The sequence below is a fragment of the Podarcis cretensis genome (assembly GCF_951804945.1).
Source record: "Podarcis cretensis genome assembly, chromosome: 10".
NCBI classification, from domain to species: domain Eukaryota; kingdom Metazoa; phylum Chordata; class Lepidosauria; order Squamata; family Lacertidae; genus Podarcis; species Podarcis cretensis.
The window spans coordinates 12,479,851-12,502,954 of record NC_137179.1 but is presented as its reverse complement, the minus strand read 5'-3'; the positions used below and the strand labels follow the sequence as shown (position 1 = coordinate 12,502,954).

At 43.8% G+C, this 23,104-nt stretch overlaps 1 protein-coding gene across 9 annotated transcripts in view; it reads left to right on the top strand.

Annotated features, from left to right (window-relative positions):
- The first annotated feature begins 7,052 nt into the window (after nucleotides 1-7,052).
- ABCC9 (ATP binding cassette subfamily C member 9) overlaps nucleotides 7,053-23,104 on the top strand; it is an 87,044-nt gene continuing 70,992 nt past the window's right edge. For 3 of the 9 annotated variants that reach the window (XM_079992143.1, XM_079992145.1, XM_079992140.1), the window contains exons 1-8: nucleotides 7,054-7,222; nucleotides 9,796-9,958; nucleotides 10,749-10,890; nucleotides 13,414-13,535; nucleotides 14,446-14,612; nucleotides 17,023-17,265; nucleotides 20,023-20,271; nucleotides 20,853-21,011. In XM_079992143.1, the coding sequence (XP_079848269.1) occupies nucleotides 9,814-9,958; nucleotides 10,749-10,890; nucleotides 13,414-13,535; nucleotides 14,446-14,612; nucleotides 17,023-17,265; nucleotides 20,023-20,271; nucleotides 20,853-21,011 (1,227 nt within the window). In that variant the 5' untranslated portion in view covers nucleotides 7,054-7,222; nucleotides 9,796-9,813. Of the gene's footprint in view, nucleotides 7,223-9,795; nucleotides 9,959-10,748; nucleotides 10,891-13,413; nucleotides 13,536-14,445; nucleotides 14,613-17,022; nucleotides 17,266-20,022; nucleotides 20,272-20,852; nucleotides 21,012-23,104 lie in introns of all 9 variants that reach the window. The other 6 variants (XM_079992146.1, XM_079992141.1, XM_079992144.1 and 3 more) reach the window with 3 other exon arrangements.

The following is a 23,104-nucleotide window of genomic DNA, read 5'->3' as shown; positions in this document are numbered from 1 at the left end:
ATGGCATCATTTTTGCAATATAATCTTATATATTCCTTGAATATTTTCCATTCTCCGTATACTGTACTTTCTGATTTAAAGCTCCCCTGACTTTTCCAGTCAGTTTTGCTAATTGGAGATACTCTATCATGAGTGTTTGCCAATCTGTTATTGTTGGGGCTATTTCACATTTCCAACTTCTTGCTACAAGTATTCTTGCAGCCGTGATTGCGTACATAAGCAGAGGTCTTGTTAGTTAGTTAGTTTTATTGCGGCAAAAGCCAGCGACACAGAACACCACAAGATCAAACAAAAGGAAATCAACAACAACATAAAAAAAAAATTACACAAGGGAACTTCGCAGTGTGCCATTCAACAAAAGAGATTTACGCTTCCTGATTGCTAAAGTGCAAAATTTGGCCACCTCATATGATATTAAGCTTGAGGAATCTTCCAGAAGGTATTTTCGTAGAATTTCGGGGGAGGATTCCAAATAATGTTGTAGGGGTATAAATTTTGATAAAAGCGGCAAAATAAGTTGAGCTCGTTCTTCACTATAAAATTTGCAAAATAGAAGGATGTGAGTGACAGATTCTACCTTATTAGACATACAGGGGCAGAGACGCTCATGCATTGGTACCCGCGTAAATTTGCCATACAGCACTGCTGAGGGCATTGTCTCAAAGCGGGCTCTGGAGAAAGCCCATCTATAAGCTTCATTAGTGATGTTAGTTAAGTAAGGGGCAGCTGCAAAATTAGGCCAAGCTTTTAAACATCTATACGTCTCTGGGAGTAGGGCGTCTTCTTGTTGTAATTCGACATCGTAAAGTCTCTGAGTGATAATTACTTTTGCCTTGTTCAGAGTTCCATTAAGAAGATTTTCAGGGTTTAGGCCAATTTGTTTGATCTTGTTAATTATTTGCATAAGCCAAGGAGGATAGGGAACTGCGGCCAGGAAGTAAGGTAACAGTCCCTTAGGATTGTAATGGATTTTCAGCCAGAGGGATAACAGAGGTCTTGTGTTTTTCTTAATTTCTGTTGGTAATATTCCTAATATCCCCTAAAGCCTTTTTAATCCGGCCTTTGATTGATCCGATTTACATCCTATGCCCTTTTAAAATTTGTGGGGTTTTTTGTGGGGGGGCTGTTAGGTTGTTGTTGGTTTTATTATTAGGTATTTTGTGGTTTTATATCTTGATTTTATTCTGTGAACTGCCCAGAGACCTCCGGGTATAGGGCGGTATATAAATTCAATAAATAGAATAGAATAGAATAATGCAGTTAGCAGCGGGGCTTCCAGCCTACAGAACAGATCCAGAATAATATCATGGGCAACGGTACCAAAAGCCACCAAGAGATCAAGGATAAACAATGAGGTTGTGCTCTCTCCCACCTTTCTCCTGATATAGAGGTCATCCATTAAGATAACTGAGGCCATTTCAGTGCTGAACTCAGATGTAAATTAACACAACTTTTGAAGCCTTTTGTGGGGGTTAAATAGGACGAGGTGCTTTGAGAACATGCATCGAAAGCATTCCCAGCAGTCATCAAAACCCATTGCAAAACCTTGGACCACTGAGCTGTCTGCAGCAGCCATCAGGGCAAATCCCAGCACCTCCTTCTGTACAAACGAAGTAGTACAGGCCCATGGAAAACAACGGTGGTTAGTGGACGCGGGTGGCGCTGTGGTCTAAACGACTGAGCCTCTTGGGCTTGCCGATCAGAAGGTCGGCGGTTCAAATCCCTGCTTCGGGGTGAGTTCCCGCTGCTCGTTCCCTGCTCCTGCCAACCTAGCAGTTCAAAAGCATGTCAAAGTGCAAGTAGATAAATAAGTACCACTCTGGCGGGAAGGTAAACGGTGTTTCCGTGCGCTGCTCTGGTTCGCCAAAAGCGGCTTAGTCATGCTGGCCACATGACCCGGAAGCTGTACGCCGGCTCCCTCGGCCAATAAAGCGAGATGAGCGCCGCAACCCCAGAGTCGTTCGCGACTGGACCTAATGGTCAGGGGTCCCTTTACCTTTAGCAAATGTAAATCATGAATGCAGAGAAGAAGCAGAACTCATTTTCAGCTGGGTGTGCCAAGTGCAGCAATCAGAACTGAGAGATCTCTTCCCACCCTTTAGCTCTTGGGGAAATATACGAACCGTTTCGGGGAATTTTCCTTGTAAATTATCTTTTTAGTCCTGGTGATGCACTATTACACACGTCTATGTCATGCAACTGGTTTTCTTGAAGACAAGAGCTGACCATTTGCTCCAGTCTGCTCTTATCTTAATGGGATTCAGATGTCGTCATAAGGGAAATATTATCCAAATGATCTTCTCACAGGATGATGGATATAGTAAAGTCACATAACTTTGGGACGAGCCCTGTAAAAGAGGAAGGAACCTTCGGCTCGAAGGCCACATCCTGTTCTGTGCAGCCTTCCAGTGGTGGGCTTTTTCCTTTCTCTCTTCCCCCAAATGCTGCCAAAGTATTCATGGTAGGGAGTTTAGTGAGAGGGGAAGAAGTATTTTACCTTCTCCGCCCCTCAACAAGCAATGGTTCCCACTGAAAACCACATCCTCCTGTCACCCTAGTGTAGGCATCCCCAACCTGCGGCCCTCCAGATTTTTTTGGGCCTACAACTCCCATGATCCCTTGCTAGCAGGACCAGTGGTCAGGGATGATGGGAAATGTAGTCTCAAAACATCTGGAGGGCTGAGTTCGAGGAAGCCTGCCCTAGTGGAGCCAATTTTGGTGGAGCGTGCATTTGGCATTAAATTTAAGCAGAGCCAAGCACAAGCTGAAATATACTCGGAGTCGAGTGTGGGTTTCATGCTCTTTATTTGGCTCATAGTAGTGAGGAATGGAAGTTCCCCCAAAATAGATAGACATTTAAGCATTGATAAAATCTATAAGTGATGTATGGAAGTGAGAGCTGGACCATAAAGAAGGCTGATCGCCGAAGAATTGATGCTTTTGAATTATGGTGCTGGAGGAGACTCTTGAGAGTTCCATGGACTGCAAGAAGATCAAACCTCTCCATTCTGAAGGAAATCAGCCCTGAGTGCTCACTGGAAGGACAGATTGTGAAGCTGAGGCTCCAGTACTTTGGCCACCTCATGAGAAGAGAAGACTCCCTGGAAAAGACCCTGATGCTGGGAAAGATGGAGGGCACAAGGAGAAGGGGGCGACAGAGGACGAGATGGTTGGATAGTGTTTTCGAGGTTACCAGCATGAGTCTGACCAAGCTGCGGGGGGCAGTGGAGGACAGGAGTGCCTGGCGTTCTCTGGTCCATGGGGTCACGAAGAGTCGGACACGACTAAACGACTAAACAACAAAATCTATAAAAATATAATATAAATTATGCTAACAATGTTTTCTCAGTGGTGGAAAAGTTGTCAGGTGATTCCAAATTAAACGTTTTTCCTTATGACTGACAAAGGGAAATCGTGTTTCTTTAAATTGCTGTTCCTACCACCCCATCTCCTTGTTTTCACTAGATCAGGATGTTTTGCCATTTTCACCACACCCTGTGAAGCCATCCTTTTTCAATGGGAATTTGAGCAGATCGCCATTTCGCAGCAAATGATGTTTGAGCTGCATTTAATAGATTTCCAACTAAAGGGATATTAGTGGGTTGAACCTCATCTGAGATTGCCTTTTATCCCATATGTGTCTTTTCCAAGAGCACTTTAATTGCATGGTCTTACTCACCTGTAATTTTCCTATTGTGAAGCATCTTGCAACATATCTGTATGCTGGGCAGTATACAAATAAAAACAAATGCTATTTGCATTGAAAACTCTTAAAGAATATGCACATAATCCATTTAGATGTGCATGCAAACCAGGAAACCGATAGCGTGTCTAGTGTACCTATAGAAATCCAGCTGTGCCAATGTGTCCTAATCTGCTCCAGCGCCACAGAAAGCGTTTTATTTTGCTTTCTTTTTAAGCCAGAGAAGGAGAGTGCCCTCATCTCACCCCTGGAGGAGGTCAGATGGCTGAAGCATAAAGCTTGCACATTAATGGGAACAGCATTGTCTTCGCAAGCGCTTAAATGACGGCTTTGGTTGTTCTCTGCTTTCCCCGTCTGCATGCTCTGAGCCGGCGGCAGAAGGCAGTGTGTCTTGCTCCATAAACCTCATGCTGCAGTCTTGTGAGATGGCATCCCTGGAGAGCCATCTCTGTGTCCACCTGGGTTCCTCGGATTACCGCAATAGATCCCGGTAAGCCCTTTTCAATAGGCGAATGGGGATGGCAGGGAGGAAAGTGCAGGGCGGAGGTGGGGGGTAGAGAGAGATGGGATTGTAATTCACAACTTGGAAGGTCTGCTGTAGCATGAACGTCACACAAAATGTTTCAGGCAATGCAGCGCGCATTTGTGGAGAGCTCATGACAATTACACAGGCACCAGGCACTCTGATGCCGGTCGCATTTCCCATGCGCTAGAGGCACTCTGAGCAAAGGGGTCTCCTAGTTTCTTCAAGCTCTGTTACACGAAGAATAAAGTTAGGGAGCATGCAGAAAACAGCAAATGCAGCACTGTTTTCACAAGGTGCTAAAAATCATGGGGTTTCTCCAGTGTAGCACTGACTTACAGCTACTTAGCAGCATACATAAGTAGATATAGGTGCAGGGGGGAAAAAACAGTTTCTTTTGGCCAAAATCGACTATTTTTTTAAAATATATAGATTTAATTATATTCCCGAAACAATGACACCAGTTCAGTGTAAAAATATGCAGTTGTAATAATGGTTATTGTTGAAAATAGAAGAGGATGTCAGAAATGATTAAAATGCGAGGTGTCATGTGTATACAGTGGTACCTCAGGTTAAGTACTTAATTCGTTCTGGAGGTCCGTTCTTAACCTGAAAGTGTTCTTAACCTGAAGACCACTTTAGCTAATGGGGCCTCCTGCTGCCGCTGTGCTGCCGGAGCACAATTTCTGTTCTCATCCTGAAGCAAAGTTCTTAACCTGAGGTACTATTTCTGGGTTAGTGGAGTCTGTAACCTGAAGCGTATGTAACCCGAGGTACCATTGTATTTCATAACATGAAATGGGAATGGATCCAACATGCATACTATACAGGTTCAAATATGAAGTAACCACGGCAGACTGCTTTATATGCAAAAAAAAAGTCATTGGGTTCAGTCTGTGGCAATTTTTTAAAAACCAAAACCCGAAAACTTTCCCTTGGAGGTTCCCCAGCTGATGCCTCCCACCTGTGGATCCAGCCAGCTCACATGACCCTGACCCTGCCTTGCACCCTCCTTGAGTGTTTTTCCTGGCTGGAATGTGTCCTTGAATTCCGATAATGCCTCTCGCTTGCATGGACGGTGGACAAAGAGGGGACATGTGAACGGCACAGAAATGAACCTACTGTACAAAGGTAAAATTTACATGAGTTGCCCCGCCCACTTTTGCCTCTGGCTCCGCCCACCACTGACAAGTGGCCCTTGAAAGGTGGTCCGGAAGGGAATGCGGCCGATAAGCTTAAAGAAAGTGCTCATCACTATAAGGAAGGCATAGGCAACCTTGACCCTCCAGATGTTTTGGGACTACAACTCCCATGATCCCTAGCTAACAAGACCCGTGGTCAGGGATGATGGGAATTGTAGTCCCAAAACATCTGGAGGGCTGAGTTTGCCTGTGCCTGCTATAAGGGGTGGGGCTTGTCTATTCTGCAGAATTACATGCCACAGTTGTGCCATCACCGGGTTCTGACTTGGGTTTTTAATTTTTTAATTTTTGCTGGTTTGCCTCCCTGTTTCCCTGCTTCCCTCCCCTGGTTAAATGATTTGTTATTTAAATGTTGTTTAATAACAGCAACAGCAGCATTTTGGGGCTTTCCAGTCTGGTAGTTTTGAACGGGAGAAGGTGCCTTACCAAAGGGGGGAACTGGCAAATCAGACATCTGAAAGAGTAATAATAATAATAATAATAATAATAATAATAATTTTTATTTATACCCTGCCCTCCCCGGCTAGAGCCAGGTTCAAGGCAGCTAACACCAATAAAATTTCAGTAAAAAATAATAAGAAAAAAAAGGGGAGGGGAAATAAAATACAGGTTAAAATGCAATTTAAAATGCAGCCTCATTTTAAAGGTCAAAACCATAAGGGGAGGGAAACATAAGGGTCAGACTGAGTCCAAACCAAAGGCCAGGTGGAACAGCTCTGCGGAAAGATGTCAAGTTCCACAGGGCCCTAGTCTCTTGTGACAGAGCATTCCACCAAGTTGGGGCCAGTACTGAAAAGGCTCTGGCCCTAGTTGAGACCAATCTAACCTCCTTGTGACTTGGGACCTCCAAAATGTTGCCATTTGTAGACTTAAGGTCCTCCACAGGGCATACCAGGAGAGGCAGTCCCGTAGGTACATGGGTCCTAGGCCGCATAGAGCTTTAAAGGTCAAAACCAGCAACTTAAACCTGACCCTGTACTCCACCGGGAGCCAGTGCATTATTATGATTTAGCTGTTTTTGGTACAGCTGGGAGAGAAATCCGATTCAGTTTGCATCTGTAGGTGAACCTACATAATCCGCACATTCTGAAACAGCATGTGAACTGAAAAGCAGCCATCCATAAAAACCCACACTTCCCTGAATTTTGTAATGCATTTCTCTGGCCAAGTAATGCGTACAAGAATGCACACACTAGGGTAAATTGTGCATAACGCTGGGGAAAATAGGATGTATAAAATGCATGGTAGAAGGGGAAATTGCTTTGCAAAAATGTGTATATTGGGCAAAACTGCATAGAAAGATGCGTTTATAAGGAGAGATGTGCAAGAAAATACTGACGAATTTTCACGAGGACTTTTTAATATATAAAACGATCACAAAACGATGGAAGAAATGTGGGGAACTGAACTTGAAATGAGAAACCAAAATTGGCAGGTTCTCCCATCCCTCTTCCTTTGAGTACCCTTCAGTACAGAGGAAGGAGGAATTTGTATGATAAAAACCCATGTAAAGTGTGATTCTTTTAAGCTCGCTTGCCTCTCTCCCTAGTTTCCTTCCCGCCACAGTGCCTGTGTGAGAAAGACGCAAGAAGAATCTGTTCACTTTGGAAACCCGATAGGAGGCAGCAGCTGATCTCCCCATCACCAGCCTAAAAATAAGCCGCTCTGGGTCTTGCTTGTGTCTGCTTCCTCCAGCGGAGCAGATCTCCTCTGCCTGCGTGATCCTGGTCCCACCTGGAGAAGTGTGCCTTGGCGTTCTGTGCGAAGTGTGTGCGTGTGTGTTTGTTTGGGAAGGTGAGTAATTCTACAACTGGGTCTGATCTGCCATCGAAAATGCTGTCCGCTCCTAAACTTTTCCCTGCTCTTCCTTGGAACAAAATCCTCTCTCCCCTCCCCAGCCCCAAACTCCTTCTCTACTTCTCTAGAGTTTGACACTGAGAGCTGTTTTAACTTTTTATTTACCGGTTCCTACCTAGAGATCACTTTTGCTCTCTTGTATCGCTTAGACTGGCTGGGTGAGAGATTTCTTTTTCTGAAACTGGTTACAACGCACGAAACCTGATGGCAGCACAGAATCACAGAATAATGAAACGGGAGACTGTACAAGTGCGTGCATTAAGCTTTTTGTAAAAACGAAGGGGGGGAAAGAGTATTTGTATAGTTGGTAATATATAGTTGCACATGTTACTTTGTAGTGTCATTTTAACCGCTTTATACACAACTATGACAATAAGTCTGTACTTTTTCTTAACACACTTAACTCACAATCCAGCTAAAGATGTTCAGCGTATTTGCAGCATATTCCGAAGTATTTTCACCTCGAAATAAGATCCACTTTACGTCCTATCGAGTTTAATGGGGTTTACTTTGCCTGTGAGTGGGTATACGATTGCTTTCTCTTCAGTGTGTGTGTGTAGGATTGCAGCCATGGATTTTTTGTTGATGTCAATCAGAATGAATTCAGCACATGTTTAACTTCTCTCACCAAAATCAGCGAGAGAGAAGAGGACTTAATTTTGGCAGGTTCGTGTCCGGAGTGATTTTGGTCCATTGCACATAATCCAAACTCTGGAGAAAGAGGGGAAAAACAATTTCAACTAAATCTGACTCACAGTAAAACCACTGAAAGTAATGAACCTCAGTTATTCATATCCAGTAACTTCAATGGGTTTACTCTGAGTAAGACTAGCATTGCATACTACCCAGTGTTATAGGTTCCATACAATTTTGGACATACACATTAAATATAAATGGTTAATACTGTTCAGGGTTGAACAGTTAAGAATAGTTTGTGTTATTAGTATCTGAGATATTATCAAAATCTAAATCCTTGTAAGATTTTTTTTTAAAAAGTAGCCACCAGCAGTTAACACATACATAATTCTTTATCTGGGAAATGAAAATTGTTAACTGTGAGATGTTATTTAATCAGAACTCCCCATAAGTCAGCATGGGTTGTATGGGGTAAGTTGAATATATTTTCCTAATACTCTCTGGCTTTCTTCAACACAGCCCAAGCAACTCATGATGATTTGTTGGGAGTTCTGATTAAATAACATTTCACCGTTAGCAATTTGCGTTTCTCAGATAAAGAATTCTGGCCACAGAATCTGTGGTGGATGTGAGTTGGAGCTAGAGATCTGGGTGAAATTTGATTCAGTTTGCATTTAAAAGTGAATCTATCTAAATCTGCATTTTCTGGAACAATATTTGAACTCTGGAACACAGCCATATTTCAAAATTAGCACTTCCCCAAATTTTGCAATGCATTTCTCCAGTCAAGAAGCATGAATACAAGAATGAGGTGTGCATAACAATGCAGGCATTTGTGGAAAAAGCGTTCAAAAATGTCTTCTTAGACGAATTTTTATACAAAAAAAATGTGTTTATTAGGAACAATTCTCACTAAATGCTGGCTAATTTTCATGACAACTCTTTAAAACAGACAAACAAGCAAGCAAGCAAGCAAACAAACAAACAATAGCAAATGGATGTGGAGAACTGAATTTAAGATTGGAAAAGTGAGAAACTGGGAGAAACCGAAATTGCCATAGGCTCCCATCCCTGTTCATATGATAGACAACACTGCACATATATTATTAATCCAGGTTTCCTAAAGTTGCCAGCACATAAGCAGATACATTCAAGAATGCATATTATGGTTTTTTAAAAAGTATGTATTAACATAACATTATGCTGTAGAAATATAGTACAGCATAGGGCTCAACTCTTTTATATATGCGTTATGTACACAATATATGCCTTTATTTTGTGCACGTTAACATATAATTTACTGCTCAGGATTTGCTACCTACCAATCCATCTTTGCTGGCGGCAGGGAGCGTGTTGGGTTTGGTATCAGGATGATGTACCAGCCTCAGAGCTTGCTAAATAATTCTGTGAACCGCCCTGAGAGTATAGGGTGGTATATAAATTCTAACAACAACAACCTCTTTTTCTCAGTCTATCCTACCTTACAGCCTTGTTATGAAGATACCTGGACTGTGTTTGCCAGTCTGAGCCCCTTGGAGCATTGTGGTCTTGTGAGGGGAATAAGGGTGTTCAAACTCCTCTCAGCATCCTTAGCAAACTGCAGCTCCCAGGATTCTTTGGGGGAAGCCATGGCCATTAAAGTGACATAATGGTGCTTTAAATGTTCGGTGCAGATATGGCTCAATTTTTGGTCCTTTGCCCTGTAGGCCTCGTGCTGTTCTTCGTAGAGGCTCCTCTAGTCCTGTAATTCTTCAAAGATCTGATGTGGTTGCTAAGGACAGGTTTGTGTTTGGGCTAACAAGCAAATAAATAAACAGCCCAAAAAGTTTTCCCTGATGTTATCACAAACATTTGGTTTGCTTCCCTCTCGTCAGCGCAACTGAGTGGAAGCAATGAAAGTCGCATTTTGTGGCAACGACAACCCTTCTGCCTATAACATCAGCGCCGGCTTCTTAAAGAACGTCTGCTTTCTGGATGCCCTCAATTTGGTACCTCACGTTTTCCTCTTATTTATCACCTTTCCTATATTGTTCATTGGTAAGTAATACGCGGCTGAGAGTTTATGACCTGCTAAGTTATGTGCATTGTTGTTTGGAACATTCCTGTCTGAAATGTTTTTGTGTTGCTATATACCAGGCTTCCTCAGACTTGGCCCTCCAGATGTTTTTGACCTACAGCTTCCATGATCCCTAGCTAGCAGGACCAGTGGTCAGGGATGATGGGAATTGTAGTCTCAAAACATCTGGAGGGCCGATGTTGAGGAAGCCTGCTCTATACCTATACAGTGGTACCTCGGGTTAAGTACTTAATTTGTTCCGGAGGTCCGTTCTTAACCTGAAACTGTTCTTAACCTGAAGCACCGCTTTAGCTAATGGGGCCTCCTGCTACCTCTGTGCCGCCGCTGCACGATTTCTGTTCTCATCCTGAAGCAAAGTTCTTAACCCAAGGTAATATTTCTGGGTTAGCGGAGACTGTAACCTGAAGCATATGTAACCCAAGGTACCACTCTATATGTACATGCGATGGGTACTGAAAAACAGTCTTGATGACTCTTGGGGCACCTTTAAACTCTACCATTCTATAGTTGTATGAGTCTGCAAAATTCAATAAAAGACAGAGAAGCTTCTGTAAAGAGTTGTAGTGGACTTACCATTAAAAAAACCCTACCTTCCGAGACCACTATGCCAGTGCAAAGTAATCAATAAAACTAAGCCAATCTGTCTGAAGTTCCTTCACGATGCTTTTATTGCCATTTGCTTCCGAAAGGGTCCAAGGGTTTTAGGAGTCCCCAGGAATATCTTTTGATGCGTATAATTGTATGTTTCAGGCTGGGGAAGCCAAAGCTCAAAAGTTCAGATCCATCACAACACGTGGCTTCACTTCCCTGGACACAACCTGCGATGGATCCTGACGTTCACCCTCCTGTTTGTGCACGTGTGTGAAATAGGAGAGGGCATCGTTTCAGATGCGTAAGTGCTTGGCTGCACATAGTTCAACTTTGGAACTCGCTCCCACAGTGATGGCCACCAACCTAGATGAGGTTTAGGCGGATTCATGGAGGAGAGAGCTATTGATGGCTACAAGGTTTCATGTCCATGTTCCACCTCCACGGTTGTGTTGGATGCCACAGGAGGGGGAAGAGCTATTGTGCTTGACTCCTGCTTGCAGGCAGCGGCAGAGCAAGCCGATTGGGCACCTGGGCCAGTGCATGTGCCCTGCACCCAGGGCCAGAGCCGGCTGCCCGCGGGGCAGGGCCAGCTGGGGCAGGACGCTCCGTGGGGCCTCCGAGGAGTCTGCTTGCCTCCTCCCACTCAGCGGCCCTACAGCTGATGGGGAGGTGACGGGTGGACCGTTTGGGGCAGCGTGGAGCCTACGGGTGCCCAAACCACCATGTCACTCCCAGGAGAGACGTGTAGCTCGGGCGTGCTGCAGGCTCCATGGTGAGTGCCGCCTGGCATTTTGTCACCCCCCTCAGTGGTGACACCCGGTTCCACCCGCCCCCACCGCACCCCCCTTCCTCCGCCCCGCTTGCGGGTTTCCCACTGGCATCAAGTTGGCCACTGTCAGAACAGGATACTGAGCCTAGAGAAGAGGAGGTTAAGGGGTGATATGATAGCCATGTTCAAATATATAAAAGGATGTCACATAGAGGAGGGAGAAAGGTTGTTTTCTGCTGCTCCAGAGAAGCGGACACGGAGCAATGGCTCCAAACTACAAGAAAGAAGATTCCACCTAAACATTAGAAAGAACTTCCTGACAGTAAGAGCTGTTCGACAGTGGAATTTGCTGCCAAGGTGTGTGGTGGAGTCTCCTTCTTTGGAGGTCTTTAAGCAGAGGCTTGACAACCATATGTCAGGAGTGCTCTGATGGTGTTTCCTGCTTGGCAGGGGGTTGGACTCGATGGCCCTTGGGGTCTCTTCCAACTCTATGATTCTATGATTCTATGATCTATGGTGGGCCACTGACCTGATCTCTTACGTTCTTACGGAGTGGGAGAAAAAAATCCCTTGCTACTTGTGTAACACCAAGCTCATAGCATTTCCCAAAGGATTGCAAACCTCTTTCTTCTTTGCTTCCTAAAGGGAAAAGGCATTGCCGTTCTATTTAACTTTCCCCAGCTGCAACAGACACTGAGACAGAAATGCCAGCAGCAGGTGGAACATTTCACTTTCCTTGCTGTTGTTCGTCTCCCTCTTGAAACAGCAGGAGTTTCTAGGCCAGCACCCATCCCGCTTTTGTTTGCAGTGAGATGAGACACCGTCAACTATTTGTTCACACTGGTCTGTTTTCTGGGCAACGCTGCGTCAAAGCAAGTGCTGTCTCATGTTTTCCGATGCGTTTCCCGCCACTTTCCTTATTGCAAAAAGTCCGATCTTCTGGGAAAGGCGGTTTGTTGCGCAACAGCTCTGTATCAGCATTCATTGCTCAACTTGAAGTTGCTGGTACAGTATGTGATTGAATCTCACTCCGAAACAGGCACGGTCTGGAGGTCTCCCACAATTATCTTGCCTAGTAGACTACAGCCAAGAAATGGAACACTTAGAGCTTTATCCTATCAGTGGCTGCTAGCCATAGCTGCTAGCTCTGCCTGCACCAGGGGTTGGCAATGTTTTTGTGGCTTGGGCCAGTTCACGGTCTTAAGATGCCGTGGTGTGTGTGTGCATGTGTGTGCATGCATGCACAAACACTATTTCTGGCGCTCCTTCCGGGGCAGAAGAGGCATGCACAGCTTCCCATTGACTGCAGGAAGCCGGCCAGCGTCATGGAAGGCGGTCCCCACTCTGCTCCATGTTGGTTTAGCGTGGTGCACAGGAGCCAACCGAGCGGGTGGCGGGGGTCCCTGAGTGGGCAGTGGGGGTCCATGGGCTGGTTAAACGACCCCCATGGGCTGCTTGTGGCCCATGGGCCTTAGGTTGCTGACCCCTGGCCTATACAGTCAAAGGCATTAAGTGTTTCTGAATTCTAGTTGTTGGAGACCACATCATAGGGGAATGCTCTTGAGCTCACATTCTGCTTCCAGGTTTCCTACAGACAACTGGCTGGCCACAGGATGCTGGTCTAGGTGGGCCATTGGGCTAAAGCTCATATTATCCTAATATCCTCGCTTTCTACCATCTTCCCGTGTGCTTTTTAGCAATATCCTACTCCAAGCTTCCCCAACCTTGTGGCTTCCAAAAGTTGTTGAACCACAACTCTTATGTCCCCTGACCATTGACCATGCTGCCTGAGCCTGTTGGGATTTGTTTTATTTATGCCATTAAATTTATATAACCACATGATCATAAAAAACAAACAAAAACCCACCTCAAAGCACTTTACAAAACAACATCTAGAGCCAGTCTTGTGGTGTAGGCTTAGTGCTCAAGGCTGGCTAGTGAATCTTTCACAGGGTGAGATTTGAACAGGGGCTTCTGAGCTTTATAGTTTATCTGCCTGAACTCGATACTTGGCAATCCAGTCACATTTTTGACATCACCCTTGTTCCCTTGCAGACAGTTGAAGTCTCGCCACCTACATCTCTTCCTCCCTGCTATAATGGGATTTGTAGCAGCGACAACATCTATCGTTTATTACCACAATATTGAGACCTCAAATTTTCCAAAACTACTTCTGGGTAAGCAGTTGTTTTTTTGTTTTTGTTTTAAAAAGCACACACTCTCTTTTCAGTGGGCTTTTTGAGCAAACTGGTGCAACCTAAGCCATGCTGGATTCCCTGCTGATAAATAAATATTTGTGCTGTGAGGAATAAAATGAGACACACGTGTGTTTTCCCTCCGTGGGAATGCATGGCAGAGACACAACAGCTAGAGAGGCTGTGTACATCCCAAAGAACAGAAGACACCAGTGCATTGAGAAAAGGGCTTGTAGATTTAGGATAGCAATCTTTAGATGCCTATTATATGTCAGCCTTGTTCAGTTGTCTCTAGTGGATTGTATCCGACTCAGAGTAGACCCATCAAAATTAATGCACTTAAGTTAGCCACGTCCATTAAGATTGCTGGGCCTACTTTGAGTATGGCTAAAATGGAAAGCGTAATGCTGGTGGTCAACAAAAGAGGTTTAAAGACCGTCTCAAGGCAAATCTAAAAAAATGTAGTATAAACACTGACAACTGGGAAACACTGGCCTGCAAGCACTCCAGTTGGAGAACAGCTTTTACCAAAGGTGTCATGGGCTTTGAAGACACTTGAACTCAGGACGCAAGGGAGAAACGTGCTAAAAGGAAGGCATGCTTGGCAAATCCACACCGTGATCAACTCCCGCCTAGAAACCAATGTCCCCACCATGGAAGGACATGTGGATCCAGAATTGGCCTCCACAGTCACTTACGGACTCACTGTTAAAACCGTGTTTATGGAAGACAATCGCCAAAGAAGAAGAACATTGGAAACAACACACTGTTTCCATAACCTCTGTTTTTAAACTGGTTATATCCTCAGCAGACTCTGGACAGATTGATTGATAGATTAGAGATTACTGATCCCTATGTATAACTAAGTGTTATTTCTTCCTTTATGTTGCAGCTCTGTTTCTGTACTGGGTCATGGCCTTTGTCACCAAAACTATCAAGCTGGTCAGATATTGCCAAGACGGGTTCAGCTTTCAGCAGCTGCGTTTCTGCATCACCGGACTGATGGTTGTGCTCTATGGGTTATTGATGGCAGTGGAGATTAACGTCATCCGTGTCAGGGTGCGTTCCCCTTGGCATAGATTCCAGACTTTTGATAACTTTGCCGTGTTATCCACCAGCCACTGGCTAGTGGAGTGGAAGAGTTTAGCCCTTGCTGAAGTCAATCACTCCCATCATCTCCCAGCTCTTGGAATGTTTATTTTGAAATGCTGGCTTACAGATTTAGGACCCTGTGAAAAAAACACAAAAAAGGTGCATCATGCAGTGGCTTTGAATTAGGGTGTATATCAAGCTCCCCACTTCCCATGCACTATAGCAGTGTGTCCTAAACTTGGGTTTCCAGCTGATTGCTACCTAGGGATGATGGGACTTGTAGTCCAAAACCACCTGGAGACCCAAGTTTGGGAAACCCTTCACTATAGGAACTTCTTCTTGTGCAGCCCCACTGCCCGTCTCTGCTATGGAAATGTTCAGGGTGGCAGGAGAATATATATTGTTTATTGATATCCTTCCTAATTTATGTTAGCAAGTTCCTTTACTTAGCAGAGTTACATTCCCCTTTTTACATGCACAGCAGATAGCTGGTTGCAAGCTCATGTGAGCTGCTCACTATTATACAATTCAGTCTGTCTCAGATTGAATTGTACGTTCCTGGTCAGTTCCCTTAAATCCCTCTTAAAAGAATAAAGATGCCACAATCTTATTCAAAGTCAATAAAAGAAGTTTACTCACATCAGTTCACAGTTGGATTCCTAAAGGCAGACTTCGCTACAAATATGTACATGTGGATCTACCCCATATGGGGGAATAATCCCAGTGCAGAGCTAGCAGAGCAGTCCTAGCTAAAAGCTGGTCAAACGAAGAAGGAAGTCAAAAAGAGAGAGAGGTTGCTGCATGGCTCGTCCTTTTGTTACCTGGACAGGTTAGGTCGTGCCCACCTACTATCACATGCAAAAGGAAGGATGCTCCAGCCAGGAGGAACAGGAAGTTTCGACTGGCTGGACCAAACATTCCCTCGCATGTCTTCTCTAGCATTTCAAGGAATGTTGTACTTGACTGCCTCTCATGGATCACACCCCACACCTGCATCTTTCGCACCATGTAGGACACTTTACCTGTTGGAAACACCTGTTGAAGCATTTCTGTTTCATGGTGGTCCAAGTGGAAAGAAAGGAAACCCTCACTACTGAAGTAGAAGGAAACAAAAACTCCCTTCTTATGAAAATCTGTCACCCTCATTCTTTAGTTTTTGGAGTGGGCAGTTGTTCACAGATGGCAGGGACCCTGTGACCTGGATGGAGAACATGGCATTGTGGTCCAAAAACATCTGGAGGGCAATTAGATGTTTCTAGATGTTTTTGGACACCCAACTCCCATCAGGCCCAGCCAGCATGGCCAACGGTCAGGGGTGATGGGTGTTGGTGGGACACAGATTCTGCATTCCTGGTAGAAGTCTCAGATCTCTGCTCCAGCTAGGCCCTGCTTGTGCTCTTATCTTTGAGAGAAGAACCATTTGGAAGAGCAACTAATTTTTAAAGGGAGTAGTCATGTAATAAATGACAGGCTGTTAAAAACGACCCAGGAGCCCACTGTGGTGCAGTTGTTAAGGGTGTTAGTTCTGGACTGAGAAAATTCAGGTTCTAGTCTCTGCTTGGCCAAGAAGCTTACTATTTTATTATTATTTATATTACTTACTAAATTTGTATACTGCTCTTCATTTTAGGGAGGTTCACAGCAGAAAAACACAAAATGAAAACACAAAGCACATCATAAAAAGAAGACCCAAGCCAAAACAAATCCATAGCCCCGCCTCCCACAAACATAGTTAGAAGGACATAGAATGGTAACCAGCCATTTATAAAAACATTATTAAATTTAGGTGAATTTGGGTTAGTCGCCATCCCTGAGCTCAACCTACCTCACCTGGTTTCCTGTGGGGATGAAATGAACTGGGTTGTGGGGTGGAGAGACAAGCAGGTCTGCCACTTTGAACTCCTTGAAGGAAGGGCAAGATATTATTTATTAAATTTATATAGTGCCCTTCACCCAAATGTCTCAGTGCGGTTCACAAGATAAAAATACCAGACAAATAAAATTACAGGTTTATTTATAACTTAAACTCAGGTTTATTTATAACTTAATACAGTGGTACCTCGGGTTAAGAACTTAGTTCGTTCTGGAGGTCCGTTCTTAACCTGAAACTGTTCTTAACCTGAAGTACCACTTTAGCTAATGGGGCCTCCCACTGCTGCTGCGCGATTTCTGTTCTCATCCTGAAGCAAAGTTCTTAACCCGAGGTACCATTTCTGGGTTAGCGGAGTCTGTAAACTGAAGCGTATGTAACCTGAAGTGTATGTAACCCGAGGTACCACTGTATATAAATAAAATAAATAAATAAAAGAAATGGGGAGGAAAAACATTTAAAAAATCACCTGCCACTCAACTTGTTCTTTGTTGTTTTTATCCCCAGAAATATGTGTTTTTCACAGACCCTCAGAAAGTGAAGCCTCCTGAAGATCTACAGGATCTGGGTGTGAGGTTCCTGCAGCCCTTTGTCAACTTGCTCTCCAAAGCAACCTACTGGTGGATGAACACGCTTATCATATCAGCTCACAGGAAGCCTATTGACCTGAAGGCGATTGGGAAACTGCCGATCGCCATGCGAGCCCTTACAAACTACGTCCGCTTGAAAGATGCGTATGAGGAGCAAAAGGTAACTTCCTGAGCGGGAAGAGAACCTGATTGTGACAGCCACTCGCTCTGCTTTTGATTCCTATAATGCCTCCAATAGTTGAGGTCGAACACAGCCATTGTGGCTGTTAGCCATTGATGCAATCTTAAAAGGTAAAGGCAAAGGGACCCCTGACCATTAGGTCCAGTCGTGACCGACTCTGGGGTTGCAGCGCTCATCTCAGTTTATTGACCAGGGGAGGCAGTGTACAGCTTCTGGGTCATGTGGCCAGCATGACTAAGCCGCTTCTGGCGAACCAGAGCAGCACACGGAAACGCTGTTTACCTCCCCCCGGAGTGGTACCTATTTATCTACTTGCACTTTGACATGCTTTCGAACTGCTAGGTTGGCAGGAGCTGGGACGAAGCAACGGGAGCTCACCCCGTCACGGTGATTCAACCGCCGGCCTTCTGATCGGCAAGTCCTAGGCTCTGTGGTTTAACCCACAGTGCCACCCGCATCCCTTGATGCAATCTTACCTTCCAGTAATTTGTCTAACCCACTTTGAAAGCCATCCAAGTTCATTCATCTTCCTTTTTTTAAATTTTAATTTTTTATTTTCAATGCAAAATTACAACAAAAATTACAAACATTGAATCCAAAATAAAGCACCACAAACAAGCAAAAACAAAACAAAACACAAAACACCAGAAAAAACAAACACAAAACAAAAACACATCTACAAATAAATCCATATCATCATTCTGATCGTTACGTACGTATACACATACTGACTTCCTTCCTTTGTTCTAAGACCTCAGAATTTTTACTCTTTCTAAATTGTTGCGTCTAATGTAGATTTTGTTGTTGTTTAGTCATTTAGTCGTGTCCGATTACCTCTATCTTTATACGTTTTGCACAATTTTTCTCTTTCTTTAACCCTGCAAAGCTTCATTCGTTACATACCGATATACTTACTCCAGAACAATGTTTTTTCATATACTCTTTAGCACATCCCCATTCTTTTAATAATTTTTGGTCCGATTGTTCCCTTATGAATGCTGTGAGTCTTGTCAGATGTATATATTCACAAAATTTAATTTGCCATTCTTTCATTGATGGAATTTTTCTCCCTTTCCAATTTTTTGCTATGAGCATCCTGGCAGCTGTTGTCGCGTAGAGGAATACTTTCCTTTGATTGTCAGGAATATCGTTTGTGATTATACCTAAAAGGAATGCCTCTGGGGTTTTTTTACTAAAAGTTATTTTAAACATCTTTTTGATTTCTTCATATATTTCATTCCAAAATTGTTTAATAGGTTGGCATTCCCACCACATATGAAACATTGTTCCTATTTCTTTCTTGCATCTCCAACAGGTATTTGATTTTAGTTTGCAAATTTTAGCCGGTTTTAGCAGAGTTAAGTACCATTGGTACACCATTTTCATCAAATTTTCTCTGATTGTGTAACATGCCATAAATTTAATATCACATTTCCATAATTTCTCCCATTGATCCAGCCGAATTCATCTTCATCGGATCCTTCACCAGAGATTTTTGAACAAAGGTCAGATGGCCATTGCATACCCCTCAACTGTCCTGATAAAATCGGGACATCCTGTTTTGGGGTCCCACGGTGCCCCAAAATGCCCAAGCTTGGGGGTAGATTGCATGCTTTTCATATCCAATCCTTGCCACACCTGCTTTGAAAAAGGAACTACAGGCAAATTTAGGAAAGTTCCGAAAGTTATTCTACATCTGGAGGCCTGAGGCAGCTGCTACCGTTTGCCATTGTTCATGCTGGTACCATAGACTTATATTTCAGCGATCTTGCTAGCTGTTACTCATGCATAGCCGGTTTATAAGGTTTCTGAGGAGAGAAGGATTAAGCCAAACTGTTCCTGTATAAAATGGGACAGAGCTGGCCTTGAGTGCATTCTATCCCTTTGGAGAATGTAGGAATCTTTTCTTCCCCAAAGCCTTTTATCATGCTTCAGCGAAAGATGCTGAACATGAGGCAGTTAAATTATCTCAGACACAATTTTGTGGTGAGAATAACTCTTGTCAGCCTCAGGTTCATGGTCCTATGTCAAAGCAATCTACCAAAGATCTGTTACTATAATAGCAGCGGTAATAGTTCTATTTTTATTTAGTTGGCTGTTTTCTAAAGTTATACGTCACATTTAATCCAAGAAGAGTTTCAAGGCAGATTACAGGGGGTGGGGGTGGGGTGGGGGTGGGGATCAAATGAACAATAAACCAAACTAAAAGGAGCCAAAGTCAAACCAAGAATAATGAATAGGGAGTGCCTTCAGCACAACCTCCATGTGGGATGATTTTGGGTAGTTAATTGAATGGACCGTCAGCTCCAATTTCTGCGAGTCCTGTTTCCAAAGGATAGTTGCAACTCCATTTTTCCTAAAGCAACGGTGCAAATTGGACAGAACGTGAATATCCATATTTGGGGAAACGGTCATGCTGGTTCTTCGTTTACGTAGAAAAGCCCCTTTACCTCAACGTACCCTGTATCGATTCAGTTTTAGAGATTGATTGTAGGACAAACATGCTTCTGTTCGGGTCGTTTCATGTAAGTTGATTTATTTTTAGAAGAGAGCAGCATCCTCACAAGGAAAAAAGTTTTATTTATTTTGAAATTTGCATCTCTAATTTGCACTCTGTTTAATGCTGTATTGTTTTTAACACTCGATTGGAAACCGCCCAGAGTGGCTGGGGAAACTTAGCCAGATGGGCAGGGTATAAATAATAAATTACTATTATTATTATTATTTCTTTCTCAGAAAAAGGTGGAGGACAAGCCAAACCGCAAGCCTTCCATCTGGCTTGCCATGTATCGCGCCTTCGGGCGGCCAATCCTTCTGAGCAGTACGTTCCGTTACTTAGCCGACCTGCTGGGGTTTGCTGGACCGCTCTGTATTTCCGGCATCGTTATGAGTTTTCCTAACGAGACTGAAAACGACATTCTCATGACCAATGCAACGTCTGCAAACTACACTGCCTTAACCTCTGGAGCTATTTACCCAGTTAGAGTAAGTAAAATTAGAGTATGTTTTTTAGGGAGATAGCTTGTTGGTCCTCAGTTGGTTATTGTTTATTGGACCTAAAATTTAGGTGATGGGGGAAGGGCGTGTGTGTTTGTGTGTCGAAGCATCATTTGAATAGGCTTTTTCTTTTTAAACAGACCAAGTTGAGACATTTGATAACCTAGTTTGTAAGAAGCACTTATACCAAAAGCTTCCCAATTCATATGTCACAGGAAACTATGGTTTAACAAATCATGAATGAAACAGCGGGAGGGAAGATGTGTGTTTCTTCAACCAACAAACTATTGTTTATCAGAGACTCCAGAATTATTTTAGTCTTCTAATTTTTAACTGTACTTTCTCTTTTTGATACTTTAGAGAAAAATTGTGGTTTTTCTTGTCCTTTTTTCTTAGCAATTATTGTTTATTCACATTCACGTTTATGCATTTTTTCCAGGTTAATTGCCTTAGGCCTTCTATAATTGAGTGACAGCCCTAATTATTATTATTTTTCATTTTCTTGCTGTTCGGTTAGACCTCCAATATTATCTCTTAGTTGAAACAATCTCTTCCATTTTGCTCCGTAGAATTCTACAGATCCGTTCCTCACTTCGACCAATTTCCTCAAAACCGCCTATGTCCTGGCAGTTCTCCTCTTCCTGGCCCTCATCCTGCAAAGGACCTTTCTCCAGGCCTCCTACTATGTTACCATAGAAACAGGCATCAATCTACGAGGAGCTTTGCTGGTAAATAAAGACATTACTCCACAGGCTGTGAAATGGCTTGGTCAAGGCTTCAAATTATCCACACTTTGGACTAATCGGACCAGGAGGATTGGGGCAGATTAGATAAAAAGTGTTTGGCTGTTTGGATGGCATTAAGGAGTCTCTCCAGTGTCCTTTGTACCTGATAGGAGAGGCAAAAGACCTGTGTTTCATCCCACTCTCCTTCCATCATAGTGCCATTGCTGGCTGCTGCCCAGTTGGCATTGACACACGACAGGGCCTTCTTGGTGGTGGCTCCTTGTTAATAGGATGCCCTCCTGTGTAAGATGCATCTGCTCTCTCATTAATAACATTCCAGAGAAATTATAAAACATGACTGTTCACTCAGGCACTTGAGGACTAAAACACACTAGGGATGATGGGAGTTGTAGTCCAAAACCAGCTGGGGGTTCCTGATTTGAATCACAAGGCTGGAGCCAGCTATATAGGTCTGCCCCACCAAGTGGTATCAGGCTTTTAAAATTGAACTGGGCAGAAGTCTCCCCAACCCTTAGCCGCCACCCCACCTTCAAACAACATTTTGTCCCCCACAAAGATTGTGGGGGAGGGATATTGTCGACTTTCAGGGGCAATGGGAGAATGTAATTTGAACTACTTTCAGATTCACTTACATTTTTATGAGGTGGCTGTGAGTAGTTGAATTTTTTTTCTTTTTACTTTTTATAAGCTCAGTCTGGCCCAGAAATGCTGCAAGGCTGTTCTGAGAGGAATCTCAGCCTGAAGCAGTGGCAAGTCTTTTTTTATTGTTCTGGATTGAAAAGAAAGAAAAATACCCACAATTCATCAGACTGTAATGAACCCCCTCCCAGACTGTCTTGTGACATTTGCCCCCTACAGATTGATGCTGAGGGAAGGTTTCTCCCCACCCGCAAATGATGTCGAAATTCGACGCCCCCTGTCTCTCATGCTCCATCCTAAAGCAGAGTTACGGCGCTCCCTTCAGTGCCCCCAAGGTTCCACGCCTAGTGTGACCGAACCAGCAGCACTCCCCAAATCTGCCTCTGATTCCTCCTCTGGTCACCGATATGGATACACCATCTGACTGCCTCCAGGTGCTGTGGTCATCTGCGAGAGATACCCACAAAGCGAGGTTGATGTTGCCAACGTTCATGTCTTGTTTGCAGACATCTTTGTAGCGTAGAGTTGGTCTGCCAATGGGCCTCAGGCCTCAAGCCAGCTCCCCGTGGAGCACATCCCTAGGGATCATGTACTTTTATTCCTGTAGTATGGGGATTAATGGGAGGACGTCAAAAGTGGATTTTAGGAGCCCTTATGGTTGCTTAGAGACTTATACAGCAACCCACTAACTATTGCAGGCAACTATTTCAATTTTGTGTGGATATTTCTCTGGACGTTTGGAGGGCTTCTTTCTACTCACACATTTAACCAAATATAATACTGATAGTTATTGTGTTTAGATTGTGAATTGATGATGGTCTTTTTGTTGTTGTTGTTAGTCTCATGTCAGGCTTCGGGGAATTGGCTTCCTCCCCCCGTGGCAGTAGATAAGAGATCAAATGAAAGGAACGCCTTACCAGTTAGAATCTTTAATAATCACAGCGAGAGAACAAAGAACCCGTCTCCTAGAAATGGCGGTGCTCCCAATTAAGGGATACACCCCCCCTGTCCCTATTAATCCATGTCACTCCTACGTCTTGTAATCTGAGCTTGTACCCTCTGTGTTTTACTGTTCTGATACTTCCTGAGCTCTTCGAGACTTCGGAGAAGAGGGGTGGATGCTATCCAGAGACTGTGAATCTGTTAACTCTCTCTCTTCCAGTGTTTCTTCTGCTGGCTATTCCCCATCCAGTATTTCCCAGCTTCTGCCTTCTGAACTATGCCCCTCTGCAAACCACTGTTCTAAATCTATACTGTCCTCCTGCTCCTGGGAAGATTCAGGATCAGGAAGAGAGGGTGGCTCCCACCATTCTTCCTCAGTGCAGCCCTCCTCAGTACGGTCCCTGACATCTCAGTATCATTTATATACTATTTTTTCACTTTATGGTCTTAAATGTTTTTCTCCTCCTTCTTTCCTTCATTAAATATGCAAACAA